At 48.4% G+C, this 18,029-nt stretch overlaps 1 protein-coding gene across 4 annotated transcripts in view; it reads right to left on the reverse strand.

The window, feature by feature from the left end:
- The window catches only part of DAPK2 (death associated protein kinase 2), a 118,807-nt gene that overhangs the window by 28,164 nt on the left and 72,614 nt on the right, over positions 1-18,029 (reverse strand). For all 4 annotated transcript variants that reach the window (XM_044229884.1, XM_044229880.1, XM_044229883.1 and 1 more), the window contains exon 4: positions 14,628-14,766. In XM_044229884.1, coding sequence (XP_044085819.1) covers positions 14,628-14,766 — 139 coding nt within the window. The remainder of the gene's footprint in view (positions 1-14,627; positions 14,767-18,029) is intronic.

The following is an 18,029-nucleotide window of genomic DNA, read 5'->3' on the forward strand; positions in this document are numbered from 1 at the left end:
TTCTCAGTCTGGCTGGAAGACAGTCCAGGTGCCACATCCCAAACCTCCTGGCTCCCCAAAGTCTCTGAGACCTCATGTCAGAGTGGCTGGAAACTTTCACTCGAGGAGGCTGGCTGAAGCCTCCCCTGACTTTGAAAATAAATAATACGTTCCCTTTTGCTTTTTTTTAAAAGCTTGTTTATCCTTTTTCCCCTCTGGAGATTTCTCTCCACTTTATTTTGAAAATGTGTCAAAGTCCTTTCCCAAGGCAAAGCGTCTTTGGCCCTGCAGAAAGGAGAGTAGGGACAGGGGAGGTCAGGAAATAAGACCCGGACAGATGGCCCCACTCCAGTACCCCCAATACAGCTCTCCAATGGCTTCCCATGGACTCCAAGTGTCCTGGAACCCCATTCAGGGAGCTGTGCCCTCTCCACTGTCCACCATCACCCCGGCAGGTGGGGGCGGGGAGCTTCTCCTCCCCTTAGTCACATTATTGGCAACTTCCCCTTCTCTCCAGGCAATGGCCCTGAGGCTTGTCTCTGGGAGCGAGGGTCAGGGCCTGAGACTTCCTGATGAGCAGCGTGCTCAGGCCACAGCCCATGCTACACGGGGACAGGAGCTGTAGCGGACAGATGCAGTCATGTTAGACCCCCAGAGATGACCCCCAGAATTATGGGGCAGCAGGAACTGGGTGGGGAACATCACGGAAGAAGGAAGAACCATGTGAGGCTGAATTCTCCCAGGCACCACTGCTCTGAGAGGTGAGAAGCATCCTTCCCTTATGGCCTCTCACCTCTGTGACCCACAGGCCGGAGAACCAGCCTCTCCACCAGCTTGTGAAAACCTCAGGGCCAAGCCACGTTATCTCACCCGAGTACTGCCTGGCCTCACAAGTTCTTGTCCACCCCGAGAACCTAACACACAGCAGGTGACTTCACCCTCACTTGGAATATTCTTCCTGCACAGTCCCAATCCCCAACCTGCTTTATTTCCTCTTCACATTTCAGTAAAAATAGTCTCTCCTCCAGAAGGCCGACACGTGGGCACACACATTCCACCCCCCCCCGTCCCCATAAAACCCCGTGCCTCCCCAATTCCAGCGTCTCTTCCCCCGTCTCGAGGTGACAGCTTACTTCTCTGTCTCCCCACACTGAGCTACAAGCTTCCTGAGAGTTTTGTTCCTCCCCTTGCTACAGAGCCTGGCATCCACCAGGTGCTCAGTAAATGTCCAGGGAGTGAGGACAGCTGTCATTTGGCTGCACTGTGCTAACCAAGCACATGACATACTTTACACCTCATCGAACCCTCCCCCGCCCATCTTATGCAGTGGATGCCATCATTCCTCGGTTTCAGAAAGAGAAACCAAGACCGAAACACTGACTTGTGAAGGCAAGGCTTAAACCTCTGCTGGACTGCAAAACTTCTGCTCCTAACAATAGAGGAAAGGATCTCCCTTCCCTGGGGCTCAAGTGTCTTGGGAATCTCTCCCAGGGAGAAGTGGGAATGCTGTTTGGGCCTCGCAACCTAGGGCAGCCTTGTACCCTGGCACAGTGGGAATGTTCTGCTGGGTGGGCAGGCCCTGGACCCCCATTCTGCCCTCCTTCACTCACACCCTGGCCCATTTGGACCAAATGTACTTTTAGGTTCAGACCTGCCCTGACTGGGAGTAAACAGGAAAATAGCTCCTGTATCTGTAGCTCCTCTTGCTTTTGGAAGGGCTTCCTTCTCGCTATCCCAGCCTCCATGCACCCAACCCGATGCCACCCAGGAGGCAAGGCAGGGCTGATATCGTCTGAACAATTTCCAAGGCTAGCAGCATACAACGGCTCCACGTCATCTTTGCAACCACTCTCAGGGGTAGGCACTGTCAACATCCCCACTTCACAGATGACGAAACAGAGGCTCAGGGGGCTAAAGCACTGGCCCAAGGCCCAACACCTCATAATGGTAGAGTCTTGGGGTGGGTTTCCCAGGTAGTCCAGGCCCTGCTTGCCACCGCATCACCCAGTTTGGTTAATTACCTTCAGTGGTCCCACCGACCAAGAGAGAAAGCTCAAATGCCCTGCCTGATATTTGAGGCAATGAGACTCTGCACTGAGGGTTCCATGCCACCTTCCCAGCCTCATCGCCCCTCACTTCCTTGCACCTGCCCCCTCTCCCCTCCAGGTGGCTACTACTACACCCAGAGAGACAGCTCGGTTCCATCCTTTGCTCTGGCTTTTCCCCTTGCCTGGAATGCCTTTCCTACTCCTCTTCACACTTTCAGGGACTATGCCTCAACCCCGCCTCCTACTACTGCCTTACTTTTCAACGAAGCGGCCCCTGACCTTGGGCTCTAACCCCCTTGGCGCTGACAATGCTTATGAGCAAGTGGTCCTCAGTTGTAGGCTGTCTCTCGTATTGGGACATCGCTGCTCTCCCAGGTGGTGGCCTCCCTGGGAAATTTCAGATCAGTGCTAAGTTTCTTGGCATCCCCTATGGTATCTTGTGTCCTGCACAAGCCCCTGAAATATGCTAACAGGCACTGAAAGAAGTGGGAGTTAGCAGTCCTTCTCTTTCTGCCCTGTGGAAGTCCTCCACCACCCTTGGGGGGGTGCCCTAGGGCACTCCTCCCCACGGGCCGCTGTAGGGCTGGGTCAGAAGGGGGGGACCATGACTAAGGGAGGATCCCCAAGGGTAGTCTGAGGGCCAGCAAAGCAGCAGCTCCCCCAAGGGCTTTTTCTCAGCTTCTCTGCTTCCCCCTTCCCAAACAGGGTAGGGCCCTAGAAAAGATCCCGGGCCTACGTACTGGGAAATTCCGGGTTCACCTCCACCATACAAGGCCATGTGAACTGAAGCATGCCACTTCCTCTCTCTGGGCCTCAGCACCCTCAGCTCTAAAATAGACCATGGATGAGATCCAGAGCCCCTTCGAGCTCTAGCCTCTGCAGTTGCAAGGTGGCACAACATCCCGAGCTGGTTGGGCAAATTCCCACTCCTCTGGGCCCCAAGTAGGACATATGAAAGGTTCAGGTCTCCTGTCTCCAGGTCAGGAAGGAAGAACAGGCCACTGTGACCACAGACTGCTGGGTCCAAGCCAGGCTGCCCTCTGGAGTAGTATGATCCTATCCATCTGGCCTTCTCCAGCTTTATTTGCTTTGACCAAATACTACCCACACACTTGACATCACCTTCAAAGCATGGCTACGAGGAGGGATCCCTACAGGTGCCACCACTGCCTAGCACAGGGCTTGTGGAGTTGCTACCGCAAGGCGAAACTGCCCTCACCTGTCAAAACAAACCCACCCAGCTCAGCCCACGAGGCAGGCAGTTGTGGGAGAGGCCAACATGCCCCACCGTGTCCCAGTGGATTTGATCAGAGGTGCCTGCTATGGCACTAAACTGGAAGCTTGTCCTCCAGGCAGGACCCATGTGAGTGGGTGATCTCCCTTTCCCCCGTCCAGTACAGTGTGTCCATGAGCCCCTGCAGGAGGAAGTCAACCTCAGGGGGCTAAACAGTAAGGTGCAAAGGCTTGAGCTTAGAGTCAGGCCGGTCAAGGTTCAAATCTCAGCTCTGTCACTCACAGTGAAACCCGGTCAAAGTCAATGGACCTCTTGCAGCCTTGGTTTCCCATCTGTAAAATGGGGCAATACCTCCACGGCATAGGGCTGTTCTAAAGATCCAGAGAGATGGTCCATGGAAGGATCGATGCCCAGCAAGATTTCAAGTAATGGTGGCTATGTCCATTCATTCCTCTCTGGGATGGAGCAATGACGACAGTCATCCCCAGGAAACTTACTGAATCCCTGCTGAATCACCTGTGCACCACTGTAGAATATGCCTTCTCCCTGACCTGCCTCCTGTCCCACGCATCCTCACCCCCATGTCACCCCTACACTGTTCACAGTGTTGAAGCTAAGATCATTAAGTCCTATCATGCTGCAGACCAGCTCACAGAGGTCAAGAAACTGCCAAGGTCACTGAGCGAGGAGGAGAGCCCAAGTCTGTTGACCCTCGCCCAGTGTCTTCTCCACGTGCCTGTCACTGGGCGAGGCTGCTTAGCTCAGCCAAACGGGGTACCAGCCAGACACGGAAGCTGCTTATGAACCTTCATTGCAAATGTGGAGCATGGCCCCAGGAAGTGCTGGGCAACCTGAGCCAGGAAGGATGTCTGCTGCCAGACCTCTAGGGGCAGGTTTCCATGGAGATGCAGCAAACTCTTCCCCTGACACCCTATAGATGAGACCACAGGCAGCCCCTTCCCACAAGCCTCCAGTGTGGCCCATGCACAAGGTCCCCTCCATCTGGCAGTCAAGGCTTTCCTACCTCTGGAAACTCACCCCTCCGCCACATCCTAACCAACCTCCTAATCACCCTTACACCACCCTGCAGTTAGCTCTGCTGGAATGGCCTTCCTCACGAGCTTCTTCCCATCCCCACTGCCAGCTCTGACACATTCATTCTGGAACAAGTTCCATGATCCCCTCCCCTCCAACACTTCTAACTAGTTGTTTCCCCCCAGCACCTGCCTGTTAACCTGACACACCTCTGGTGGCGAATCAACTGCACTATAATTCCTCGTGTGTCCTCTCCCCACCGTTCTGAATCCCCAGGAGAAGGACAGGGGCCCTGCCTCTCATTTCTACCCCTTGCACCCAAGAGTGGCTGGCATTGCAATTCCTGGGTGCTCGGGAACTATTTCCTGCCCGAATGAACAACTAGCACAGTCACATATGCATCTCTTGCACCTTCTGCTTTTAGGGAATCAAGATAGATAATGGCTAAGAGCCTTGGAACCTGGGTTCCAATCCCAGTTTGGCCATTTACCAGTCTGACACTGGGGAAGTCACTTAGGTGGGCAGCTGCAGGTTGCTCACCCATTAATTAGCAATGATGATCCAACTACCTCACGAGGGTTACGAAGAGGATCAAACAGGACCTATAAAGTGACCCGTAGCTGTTAGCATCCCCTCAGCGAATATTTCCTTGGTCATGTCTCTTCTTCCCCAGAACGAGGGTCTTTATCATCTGCCTTCCTTCTCAGCCAAAATTCTGTCTCCCCCAGCAAGTATCATCTAAATATCCAGCCTAGTGCTCCTTCTTTCTCCCACCTTCACAAGTGTGCAGCAACCTCACCCCACAGCCCCAGTCAAGGCCAAGAGCCTGTGTGTTCATTCCACCTTCCCGAACAGATTGCCCAGTTGCAGAGAGCAGGCCTGTTTTGCATGCTCTGTGTTCCTAAAAGCACCCAGCCTAGAGTTTCGGTATAGCACAGCCTATAGCGTTTAGTTCCCAAAGCATTCATACTCATTTGATTCTCGCTGTCCAAGACAGGTACTATCATCACCCCCATTTTACAGATGAAGTAACTGAGGCTCACAGAGGTTAAGCGCTTGCTCAAGGTGCCTCAGTAATAAGTAGTACAGCTGAGGTTCAAGCTCTGGCAGACTCCAGATCCCGTGTGCTCTCCCGTCTCTTCTGTCACCTCCTTCCTCTAGTTGATGCAAGGGAGCCTGCTTGGGTCACCCCTGCCTGCTGCCAAGCAGCTTCCTATCCCAGCTCCATGTTATTTCCCAGAAAACCCACAGAAGTGGCTTCGGAAAGGACCCCAAACTCGGTCGCATTTGGATTTGTATTTTTCTTTTTTTAAGATTATTTATTTATTTATTTGACAGACAGAGATCACAAGTAGGAAGAGAGGCAGGCAGAGAGGGAGGGAGGAGGAAGCAGGCTTCCCATTGAGCAGAGAGCCCAATGTGGGGCTCGATCCCAGGACCCCAGGATCATGACCTGAGCCGAAGGCAGAGGCTTTAACCCACTGAGCCATCCAGGTGCCCCTCACATTTGGATTTATTAAACCACAGCTTCTGGCCACACACTCATGGCCTCCTTCTGACCGCCCATGCATCCTCACTCCCATGTCACCCCTACACTGTTCACAGTGTTGAAGCTGCAAGGGCCCCTAGAGGTCATTAAGTCCCAAGCTGCAGAGCAGTCTGTGAGCTGTGACCTGGTCAAGAAACTGCAAAGGTCACTGAGTGAGGAGCAGGGCCCAAAACTGTCTGGTAAAGCAGAAGGGAAAACCTACTCTAGCTACCTACTCTGTCCCTAGGCTCTGTGACATGGAGAGAAATAAAAATTCACTTATTTTTTTTAAAGATTTTATTTATTTATTTGACAGACAGAGATCACAAGCAGGCAGAGAGGCAGGCAGAGAGAGAGAGAGGAGGAAGGAGGCTCCCCGCTGAGCAGAGAGCCCGATGTGGGACTCGATCCCAGGACCCTGAGATCATGACCGATCTGAGCCGAAGGCAGAGGCTTAACCCTCTGAGCCACCCAGGCGCCCCTAAAAATTCACTTTTAAGGGCATTCCAGGACGACTGGCTTTGGGCCTTGGGCCAACTAGCAATGTTGGCCCTATGGTTTGTGCCAAACTAACATTTGGGGTGGGCTTTCCCCACACATCACCTTACTGGATCCTTACAGCCACCAAGCTGTGGATGCCTGGTGTCCTCATTTAACCAGTGAGGAAACTGGACCACTCTGAGCCTTGGCCCCTGGTCTGCAAAACGGGAATATTACTGTGGTAATGTTCTAGGAGCCCTCAAGTAACCTCTTCTTTCTATAAAATGGGCATAATAGCAGACCCTCCCTCACAGGTGGCTGTATGGATTAAATGGTAAACACATGCCCAGCACTCAGACAGGAGCCTCCATGTTTTCAAGGTGCTCAGTAACCACTGGCTCCCATTGTTGTTACTACACCACTGACAACAGTCAGCCTGGCTATAACACGATACTGTTTACAAAGTGCTCTCATGTTGTGGGCAAAGGCTCAGAGAGCCAGGGAGGTGCTGGAGCTGGTGTCTACTGGCCCATGACAGCCCAGGAATTGTGTGAGCTGGCTGATAAAGAGAGCCACATTAACTATATTATTTTAATATTAAAATTAAATTTTATAAACTGATTTTGAAATCAGTCAGATGAAAAACAATACTTAAAACTCATTGCTTCCTAATTTTTAAAATCGTATTCTAGTATTCTCTGTGCTTTTGAGGTGATCTCTATCCCTTATCTCTGAACTGGGGAAATCCTAAATAAGGCTATGCTACTGCTCCCCTCTTCCAAACTCTGGTCAGTGGCACGTTGGTACCTTGAAATTGTGGGCCGGGCTTGGGGGGATATTGACACCATGGAAAGTGGCAGACACTACAGATCAGAACCTGATTTATTATCTTTTTGATTCTAGACTTAAGACGTGCTGGAGAAGATCACTTAATAATGTAGCTGAAACTTAAAAGGATGCCGTGTATGTAGCTGTTGTTTTGTGAATAGCACAGAAACAGAGGACATATTTTTTTAGTATTCGGAAACTATTATCTAATCCAGCCAAGAAGTCATTCCAGTCATTGACAAATAAGCAAAGTTCTAACACATGTCTTCATTGTTTCCTTTTCACCCTACTTGTTAAATTTTGTAGACAAAAATATCAACCAACATTCTGGTCAGAATTACACTTGGGTGTCAACTGCATCCCTAGGTTGGCTCTTGATACAAGAGTTTGGCAGAACCCAAAGGAAATGTTGTATGAGAAAATTGGCTCTCTCGGATTTACCAAAGAAAGTATCATATATTTTTATTGTTTGTAGGTTGTGTTACAAACCTTTACATCATAAAATTCATGGTGTGTGTGTGTGTGTGTGTGTGTGTCCATACACTTGATTTCTGGAGATCTGGCTGTTACCAGAATACTACTGCACAGAACCTCAGGCTAGGAGATGCTCAACCCCCAATCTTCTGCTCTTTCTACTTCACCATGCGGCCCCCTGCTGTATCTCGTAAGTCACCTGGTTGGCTTAATGCTCCTGTTGCAAAGTATCTGTATTTCAACTCTTTCATTTTTGTTTTCTTTCTTTCTTTTTAAAGATTTTATTTATTTATTTGACAGAGAGAGACACAGCGAGAGAGGGAACACAAGCAGGGGGAGTGAGAGAGGGAGAAGCAGGCCTCCCGCCAAGCAGGGAGCCTAATGCAGGGCTCGATCCCAGGACCCCAGGATCACGACCAGAGCCAAAGGCATCTAGACGCCTAAGGACTGAGCCACCCAGGCGCCCCTCATTTTTGTTTTCTTAAAGGTTTCTTTCTTTTTTTTTTTTTTTAAAGTAGTCTCTACCCCCAACGTAGGGCTCCAACTCACAAGCCTGATGTCAAGAGCTGCACACTCCACCAACTGAGCCAGCCAGGTGCCCCTCAACTCTTTTAATTATGCCTCTCCGTAGCTTACTATTTGCCACATTTTGTACTTTCCCTCCACTATTTAGAAGTTCAGTTTCCTCAGCTCACTCCTTCCGGAGTTACCCTAAGGGGGTCTGGCAAGTGTGGAAAATACAGCCAGCATTTATTTCTAGGGCTCTAGGCTCAGTCTGATGCATGGGGTTGCAATGAAGGGGCCCAAGGGGTACACTCTGAGGCTGGGGCACAAGCTAAGATTGGCATCTGAGGAACAGGAAACAAGGTCTTCCCCTAAAAATGTACGGAGAAGGTAAGGCAATCAGAAAAGACTTGTATAAAAGTTCCTACAGCAAAGTAAAATACTTTAGAGCACATGTGGGCTCCTCGGGTTAAAATGTAAAGTAGAAAAAAGCACAAGAGAAAATTGTAAAAGTAGTATAGTTACAAGCATCCTAAAATGAACACGTAGGCAAAAAGCTGGAGAAAATAGACCAATTGTTAACAATGGTTGTTTTGGAGTAGAAAGTCTATGGGTAACTTCTTTGCAAATTTCTGTGTCTTCTATGAGCTACTACTTTTTATGACAGCATAAAAGACCATCCTTCAGTTAAAAAATGCTAAGGGGTACCTTTGGGTCATCCCTTTCCCATGTTCTTGACATTACCGGCCTACTCTCTCCCAGCTATCCTCTCTGTGCTGCCAGAATTATCTTTCAAAATCAGAAATAAAATCATGTGCATCCATTCATGAAAGGTCTTCTACCAGTTATTAATTTTCTTAAGTGTGATAATGGTGGTAGGTTGGTAGGAACCTGACCTGAATCTTGGGAGATGCCTGTAGAAATACCAAGAGTGAAATGTCAGGATGGCTAGAATTTTCTTTCAAATTATACCAATGTTTTAAAGAATCACATATATTTTTTATTTTAATTTTTATTTAAAATGTTTTTAATTTTAAAAGTATACATGTACCATGTGTACATGTCTGTGTGTAGATACACATATATAAAAATACTTTTATATAAATACACATTTTTCTGGGGCGCCTGGGTGGCTCAGTGGGTTAAAGCCTCTGCCTTAGCTCAGATCATGATCCTAGGGTCCTGAGATCGAGCCCTGCATGGGGCTCTCTGCTCAGCAGGGAGCCTGCTTCCTCCTCTCTCTCTGCCTGCCTCTCTGCCTCCTTGTGATCTCTGTCTGTCAAATAAATAAATAAATAAAATCTTTTAAAAAAAATATATAGATATATATACATTTTTCTTTTTTAAAGAGAGAAGGAGGTAAAGCAAATGTGCCTACATGTTGAATCTAGGGGAAGGTGTAATGGTGGCCATTATATTCTTCCAATTTTTCTGATATGTTTTCATAATAAAAAATTTTGAGGGAAAAAGCCTTCCATGGTCTGCTTTGACAGACCGTGGTCTGGCCTGCACCTTCACAATCTCACTGTACCCGATCCCGTCAGTTAAATCTCTGCCATGACTCGCCTTTGCTTCATGCTGCCAGGTTTTGGTATGGAAACAGCCTCCTTCTTATAAGTTCTACTTTCAAACGCATGCACATTTTATAGCAACTAATAAAATATACACTTTTTAAAATATGAGGAATAACTTATTAGAAATAATGTAACCAGATGAGAAATTAACTGTGTGAAGGAGAAATGCATGGCATGGTACAGACCTTTGGATTGATAATATGTCAGAGGCATGGCCCAAGGAAGTAAGAAATTTATGCTGTTCAGAATCTGGGGAAAGAAAAGCTCATGGCACCCAGATTGGCTTAGTGTTTCCTCATTGGCTGAGTTCAAGCCCCAGCTCTGTCACTTAATACCTGTGTGATCCTAGACAAGTTATTTAACCTCTCTGAATCTCAATTGCCTTGTGTGTAAAAAAAGGTACTTTGTACCTCCATGCATGGCCACAAGGATCAAATGAGAGAACGAATGTATAAGCATGCTATATTCTAGAAAGTGCCATAAACATTCAAAATGTTATTAGTATCATTCCTATGAAAGCTTGATGAGCAGACCCCATCATGTCACGAATGTAAAAAATAGCTCAAAGGATGATCAGAGCATTGAGGAATTTGGATTTTGGGTACTTTGTTTACAAATTCAAAATTCACTTCTTAATGCTATTTATATAAACCAAAAGCCCATGAGAGTTCTAGGTTCCTGGCTTGCATATAATTTCATTCAATCCTCATGGCGTGTGCTGAAAATACCAGTAAGACCTGAAGACGACCTTCCATTTTTGAATTCTCCAGCTGGTTTGGGGTGTAGGGGAGACACACCCATACTCAGAAGGGAAACTCCCAAATCTAAAATAAACACAAAACCACACAAACCTGCCCTCTATAAGACCTTCATTTGTGCTGGGATGGCATGCCAGGGTGAGGTTTCCGGGCAGTACTGAGGGTAAGCCACCATGCAGACGCCATGTCTGAAGGCACACCAGGTGCTAGGTGGTACTGAGGGGCAGTCAGCCCTAGGGTTCCTTCCACCCAGGCAAACACAGGGCAACATCATCTACCTTCACCACCTACAACCACCCACATCAATGGGCCTTTCTGGGGTATATTTACCACACACACTGGCATGGTATTCCTTCTGCTGAGTCAGAACACTTACCCCCAGGAAGTGAGATTTTGCTGGCGAGAGTCATGGTTAGCTTTCATTTCAGGTGGCCTCCCCACTGAGTCCCACCATGGCCACCTCCTAGTAGACAGTGGGCCCTTGGAAAGCAGGTGCCCTATTGCACTGATGTTTGACACTCTACGCCTGGGCATATGACAGTCCCTCAATAAATGTTCACATCATGGGACTAAAACCTGCCTGTAACCTCTTTTGCATTTTCCAGGTGACATGAAAGGGCCATGCACACATCTGGTCTTACCAAGGCATTCATCCCTTTGTTTACTCGTTCATTCTTCATGTGCCAGCGACGGTGCTATATATAAGCAGCAGAAAGTGAGTGAGAGCGACAGATACTCCCAGCAGAAGGCTGTACAAAGGGCAACAGAATCAGAGAGGCAGGTTCATTCTAAGCATGGTTTGGGAGGTAGCAGGGATGGGAAAGGCTTCCCAGAGGAAGTGGTGTTTCTGCTAGGCCTAGAAGGGCAAGCAGGAAGGAAGTCTATGACCAAAGAAAAGGAGGAGCAGCAGCTTCCTGGATGGGAACAGCATGAACAAAGGAGGAGAGAGGCCAGAACACGGATCTGTCATCTTGTTGCCTGAAGCTAGAGTTTTGGAGGGGGTGGTGGGGGGAGGAAGGTGGATGAGGTCAGAATCAGACCTGAATGTCATGCTGACAATGGGTTCCTGTATCCTACAGATGACAAGGACCGACCCATCACAAATTTCTGGGCAACAGCCTGCCTTGATCTGTTTTCCCAAGACTGTTTATCAAATGGTAATTGGTACATTTATTGTTCTCTGCCACAAGGCTGGGAGCATGTCAGCTTTGACATGGGACCGGGGATGGGGCCTCACCTCTCTAGCCTCTCTAGCACCGTGACTGAACAGGAAGAGCTTATCGGCTAGCAGTCCCAGGAGAAGCCATTCGTATTCCAGAGAGCTGCCCCTCCTCCATCACCTGCCCCTTCAAGCTGGAAGGTGAGTGTGGAGAACAGGTCACAGGTAGGGTCCTGGAGACAACAGGGTGGCTGTGTTCGTGGGACCACAAGACTAGCCTGACTCACTTGGTGAGGAGTACGAGAATACAAGTGTTGAGGAAAGCAGAGGCACCTCAAAGAGAATGAAAATCAGGAAGAAAAATATATCCATGAATAATGATTTTTAGATGGTGGGAAACAACATGGAACCACCCCACCCCCCACCCCAAGCTACCAGCTGGACTTTCTACATCATCCACTCTAGCTGGTGGAAAGTTCCAGCTGGGGACACGCATACCCACATTCTGGCTCCAGGGATGTCTACCCCATCATGAGGTAACACAGCTACTACTCATCACTTCCTGGAGTTGCTCAGCTGGGCCTGGGCCAAGGGACCATGGATGGGGGCGGAGGGGCCAGAAGCCTCAGCGTCTGCACAGCTCTAAGGACAGGAGGCCAAGATAGGGGTTAGGAGCAGCCTCGCCCTGCGCACATTTGAGACAATCCAGACTGTCTCCAGGTGGTGGAAAGCAGCCAGGCTGAGCCCAGGAGCCAGACATGCCCCAGCAGCCATCAATCTCAGCTCTCTGCTGGGCAGTTGAGAACTGCATTAGCAGGCCTGTTTTCCTAGTCTGATGAGCCCAAAATCCTGTAACAAGAGTTGTGTTTTCTTTTCCTCTCTGCTGGGAGGGGAAATAACAATGGCAGGTACTATTACAGAGTGCTACAGGGAGTCAGCTAATGCCGCTTCTCTTTAACCCCGGCAGCAACTGTGCCAGGTGGGGATTATTGCCTGTGTTGAAGCTGAACAACTGAGGCTCAGGGGTATCCCGGTATACAGCAGAGTGAAGACCAAACCCCCGGCCTGGCCGCCTCCAAGCCAACACTCCCCTCCCCACAGCAGCCACACAAGCAAGTTAAAGACTTTTCTTTTCTTCTTCCTCCTCTTCTCCTTCTTCCTCTTCTCCTTCTTCTTCTTTTTTTATTTATTTATTTGACAGAGAGAGAGAGAGAGAGAGTGAGCGAGGGAACACAAGCAGGGGGAGTGGGAGAGGGAGAAGCAGGCTTCCCACTGAGCAGGGAGCCCCACGTGGGGGATCATGACGTGAGCCGAAGGCAGATGCTTAATGACTGAGCCACCCAGGAGCCCTGCACACAAGCAAGTTATTAAACAGCATGAAGGGGCTACCGTCATGGTACCTATGGGATTACAACTCCTCCTACCTCTACCAGACCTGGTAGAGAAAAGACAAAGAGTGAGGCCAGGCTCCTGGAAGCAGTCAAGACACAGAAAACAAGTTAACTGTCCACAGTACTGTCAGGAGAGATACACAAGAGCAATTCAGGTAGACGGTTTCCCACTCAGAGTGTTACCACTCCAAAGGCCAAAGGGCCGCTCAGGCCACACCCTCACCAGATTAGGGCGCTAGCCTCCCAGCTAGGCCCCAGCCAGCCTCCAGGTGTCCCCATTCTATCCAACCTTTCAGCCAGAGAGAGATCCTTCCAAAACACACATCCCCTCACCTCACCTCCATGTTCCCTCCCTACCCCACTCCCTACTCTGTAGCCCTCAGGGTAAAGTTCAACCTCTTTGGTTTAGCTCTCACACCCTTGTGTCTGCCTTGTGCTCTCCTCCTGGCTTGTTCATTCAGTCATTCAGAACATCTACTCTTTGCCGGTACTTTCCTGAATACACTGTGCTCTTTCCAGGCCATATACACTGCTAGCCTCTCTTCCTCAGAAGACCCTTCGCCTTTGGTAACCCCTGCCAGTCCTTCTAAACTCAACTCAAATATCACCTCTTCCAGGAAGCCCTCTGGGATACCTCAGTCTGACTCAGATGCCCTCTCCTTTGAGCTCCCCAGCTCACCTATACTTCCTCCTATCGCAGCACTTAAGAGTTGTTATGTTTCTTTCCTGTCTCCTGTACTAGGTTTCCTAGAAAAGAGGAACTGAGCCTAGACAGGGCCTTAGTTGGTTTGTATATCTGTAGAAATACCTAGGCACACGGCACAATGCTTGAAACACAATAGGACTTTCTGGATAGAAAACTGAACGGGTCTTCCCCCCACCCCGCGCCCCTGGGTAAATAGGTCTCTCTGATCCCGGGTTAGAGGATCTTTATGCTTCAGGGGCCTGTAAAGGCTCATTAGTCCACTAAACTGAGCTCAGTTACTACGGGAACTGATCCTTCTACTTTGACCACATTCTTGCTTTCTGAGCTCCTATGTGGTTGCAGTGAACTTTCTCAACCCTGATTACCAGTTACCACAAATGATCAGTGCCCCCTTGGAAGCAGCTTTGTGGCCACGTTAGGAGATGGGAACAGGGAGGGCAGCCAGCGGTCCCTAGGCTCCAAGACTGAGGACCTCTGGGCCAGGGGCCCTGGAGGCTGTGCGGGGCCCAGACAGCCAGCCGACCCTGGCAGTGCTTGCCTGAACGCTAAGACTTCTGCCTCTTCCTGAGTTCGTTCTTGGTTACTGAAGAGTCCAGCCTTGTGACATGTGTTTGGTTTCACGTTTCCTGTCAGTGGTCTACTATTTAAAAATGACACCCCACCTACTACTGTCTGAAAGAGATAAGGTACCTGTGGTCTGAAGAAGCAGCTTCTTGCAGCCAGCCCCTCTGTGAAGAAAGCCTGATAATGCAAAATGAAACCGAGGGGCATCTCCTGAGCCATCACATTTTTCTTAGGAGCTCAGAGTTTTCCATGGCGAGATGAGGGAGGATGGCCAAAGGGGCGCTGATCCCTTCCTAGCAGTAATGTCAGAAGGGACAGGGCCCGTTCTTCCTAAAATGATTCTTCTCCCACATTCCCTCACTGACCTTGAGATCAAAGTGAGCAATCTTCTTGGCATGAAGGTAGTTCACACCATCCAGGATTTGCTTGATGAAGCTGGTGGCCTCTTCCTCACTCAGCGACTCCTTCTGGGCCAGGAAGTCAAAGAGCTCTCCTCCCGACACTCTGCAAGACACCAGTGGTGGGGTGGGGGCCAGGCCATGGGTGCAGCTCCTAAGACCCCAACCATTTGGACATACAGCAGGATCCCCTCACCCATCTCTGGGGTTCTGTCCAACCAGCACCAGGAACCGACTTTGCTTCTATTTACTACATTCTTCCCTTTGGATCATAAGGGCAGGAACTGCTCTTAGGGGGTCACCAGAAGGATCTCGGGTTACCCTTGGTATTACCTCTCCCCACCCCGTGACTGAGGGGACAGAAACAGTGCTGTGCAGTGACAAAGAGGAACATATGCTGGGCCAGAAACTGGAGGCTCAGGTTTTAGTCCAGCTGTGCCAGTCACCTTGGGCAATTCACTTTCCCCCTTCAGGCAGATCTTAGTTTCCTTACCTGCAGGATGAGCAGATTGAGAAAGATGGCTCCTGAGCCCTTTCTTTCATTTTACAAAAGATGGCCTCCTCAAAGCTCAAGGGAATCTAGGCATGGGTTCTAGACCCATTTAAAAACCTGACCATGATACTCTTGTCCTCACCCTCCCCTCTCTTGCACCTTATGGTAGATATGGCAGGAATGGAAGCCCACAGAGCAAAAACAACCTCCCCTGTAAATACTAGTTTACAGGGTTTTTTTTCTCCCCCACCACCCACTCCTGCCTAGTTTACAGTTTTATCAGAATTAGGGATTTGGGGTTGCCAGATAAAATAGGGGATTCTTATTCACTAAATCTGATAGCCCTACTGGGTTTGTTTGTCCTCTGATGGATGCTAGGGTATCCATGCTAGGGTATCTCTGGGGCTGGGACAGAGCCAAGAGTCATCCCAGGGAAAGATATTAGGAAGAAATCTGGACCAAAGTGTCCAAGAACTTAGGATCCCCTGAGGATCCTGCTTTAAATGCATATCCCAGGTCCTACCACAGACCCTAACAAATTAGATTCTCCAGCCCCTAAGCCTTGGAACCTATATTTTTACAATAAAAAAATAATACTAGTAATTCATATTCATTGAATACTTACTCTGTGCATAATGTATACTTAAGGCATATTATCTCATTTAATCATCACAATACCTTATGAGTTAAGAACTAGTATTTCCTACTTGAAAAAACAGAGGCTCGGTCTCTGTGTTTGAAAAAACAGAGGGCCAAGGTCATGGAGCTAGTAAGTGGCATTCAGGATTCAAACCCAGGCAGGATGACTTTCAACCACTCTATCATATCGAGTGTCCTCAGATGATTCTTAAATGGCCAGAATGGCTTCTGTCCCAATTTGGGGACTCACTTATACCCTACTGCCTAGTTCATCCTAAACAAAGAGCACCAAAATGTCCTTTTTCACTGTTCTTTAAAAATGTTCAGAAGCGGGGTGCCTGGGTGGCTCAGTGGGTTAAGCCTCTGCCTTTGGCTCAGGTCATGATCCCAGGGTCCTGGGATCGAGCCCCACATTGGGCTCTCTGCTCAGCAGGGAGTCTGCTTCCCTTCCTCTCTCTGCCTGCCTCTCGGCCTACTTGTGGTCTCTCTCTGTCAAATAAATAAATAAAAATCTTAAAAAAAAAATGTTCAGAAGTACCCACAGAACCACTCTTCAATCTCAGCGTCATGAAAAACAGAACCCCTGGATGGGGTACCAAGAACAAGTCCACAGCAACACCCATGACGTTATCTCACACCCACCTCTGCTTCAGCCTCTCGCTCCGTGCTAGCTAACAGAACTTTCTGCCGTGATGGAAATGTGTTCTATGAACACTATCCAATATAGCCACTAGTCACATGTGGCTACTGAGCATCGAGAGGAATTGAATTTTTAATTTTATTTCATTTTGATTCAAAAACTGAAGGGGTATAAAATAGTTTACTCCAAACACAACTTTATTGTTTTGATAGGATCGTATTTCACGCTAACCATTACATTGAGAATGAGCTAAATGTGCTGTACGTGTAAAAAACACACTAAGTTTTGAAGATGGAATATGGAAAAAAGAATGTGAAATACCTCATTAATGATTTTGATATCGATTACATATTAAAATGATATTTATATACAGATAGGAGTAAATAAAAATATGATAAAAATTAATTCACCTATTTCTTTTTACTTATTATTCAAGGTGGCTAGTAGAAAATCTCAAATCACATATATGGTTCATATTCTATTTCTCTTGAACTGTGCCAATACGGAGGTTATCTCCTTTAGATCTAGCCATTAGGTTACAGGAAATGCAAGACATAGAGGAACGAGTTCACTAACAGCATGAGGAAGGAACAAGCCAAATCCAGGCTGTGAGACAATCAACGGGACAAATGACCTAGTTTTTCCAACAAATCAATAGCATCAAGGAAGAAGGGGAAAGAGAACTGGTACAGGAGAAATGAGACAGAAGAGACAAAAGAACCAGATGCAGTGTGCGGACCTCACTTGGATGCTAATTCAAATAAAACAACCATAAAAAGATATCTCTGGGTCAATCAGAGAAACATCACTGTGGACTGCAGCATAGACTGCCTCGGTTGTCCCGAGGCCCAACTGGATAATTCTGTCATGGGATAGATACACGATGGCCACATTTTAAAAAACTGTCATCAATGAGAGATGCACACTAGAATGTTTATATGTAAAGTGACATTTTGTCTGAGAGTTGCTCTACAATATTCCAGCAAACAATCAGCTAGGGTAGGGGCAGGTGGGAGGAGTAGGAGTTTTATATAAAACAAGACTGGCAAGGGCGCCTGGGTGGCTCAGTGGGTTAAAGCCTCTGCCTTCGGCTCAGGTCATGATCCCAGGGTCCTGGAATCAAGGCCCGCATCAGGCTCTCTGCTCAGCGGGGAGCCTTCTTCCTCCTCTTTCTCACTCTACCTGCCTCTCTGCCCTACTTATGATCTCTCTGTCTGTCAAATAAATAAATAAAATCTTTAAAAAAAAAAAAAAACAAGACTGGCAAAACGTTGATCATTTGAAGCTGGGTGATGGGCATATGAGCGTTCCTTACATTTTTCTCTCTACTTTTGTGTATTTGAAATCCACTATAATCAGAAGTTAGCAGCAAACTTCCACAGTAGGGGGTGGGGGCAGACTCTGGGATCTCCCTCAGCCGCCTTCCCACATTATGACCATCATCACCCGGCAGTTCCTCCATAACAGATGAGGAAACCGAGGCCCACAGGAGGGAAGTGGCCATGCAAGTTCTCTCAGCAGGGGAGTGTGCGGTCAAGGCCATGTTCAGGCCCCAGCCGCTGTTCAACACTGTCTCCTCGGACGAACGTGTGACTGG

This window comes from Neovison vison, chromosome 13, assembly GCF_020171115.1.
Source record: "Neovison vison isolate M4711 chromosome 13, ASM_NN_V1, whole genome shotgun sequence".
Classification (NCBI taxonomy): Eukaryota; Metazoa; Chordata; class Mammalia; order Carnivora; family Mustelidae; genus Neogale; species Neogale vison.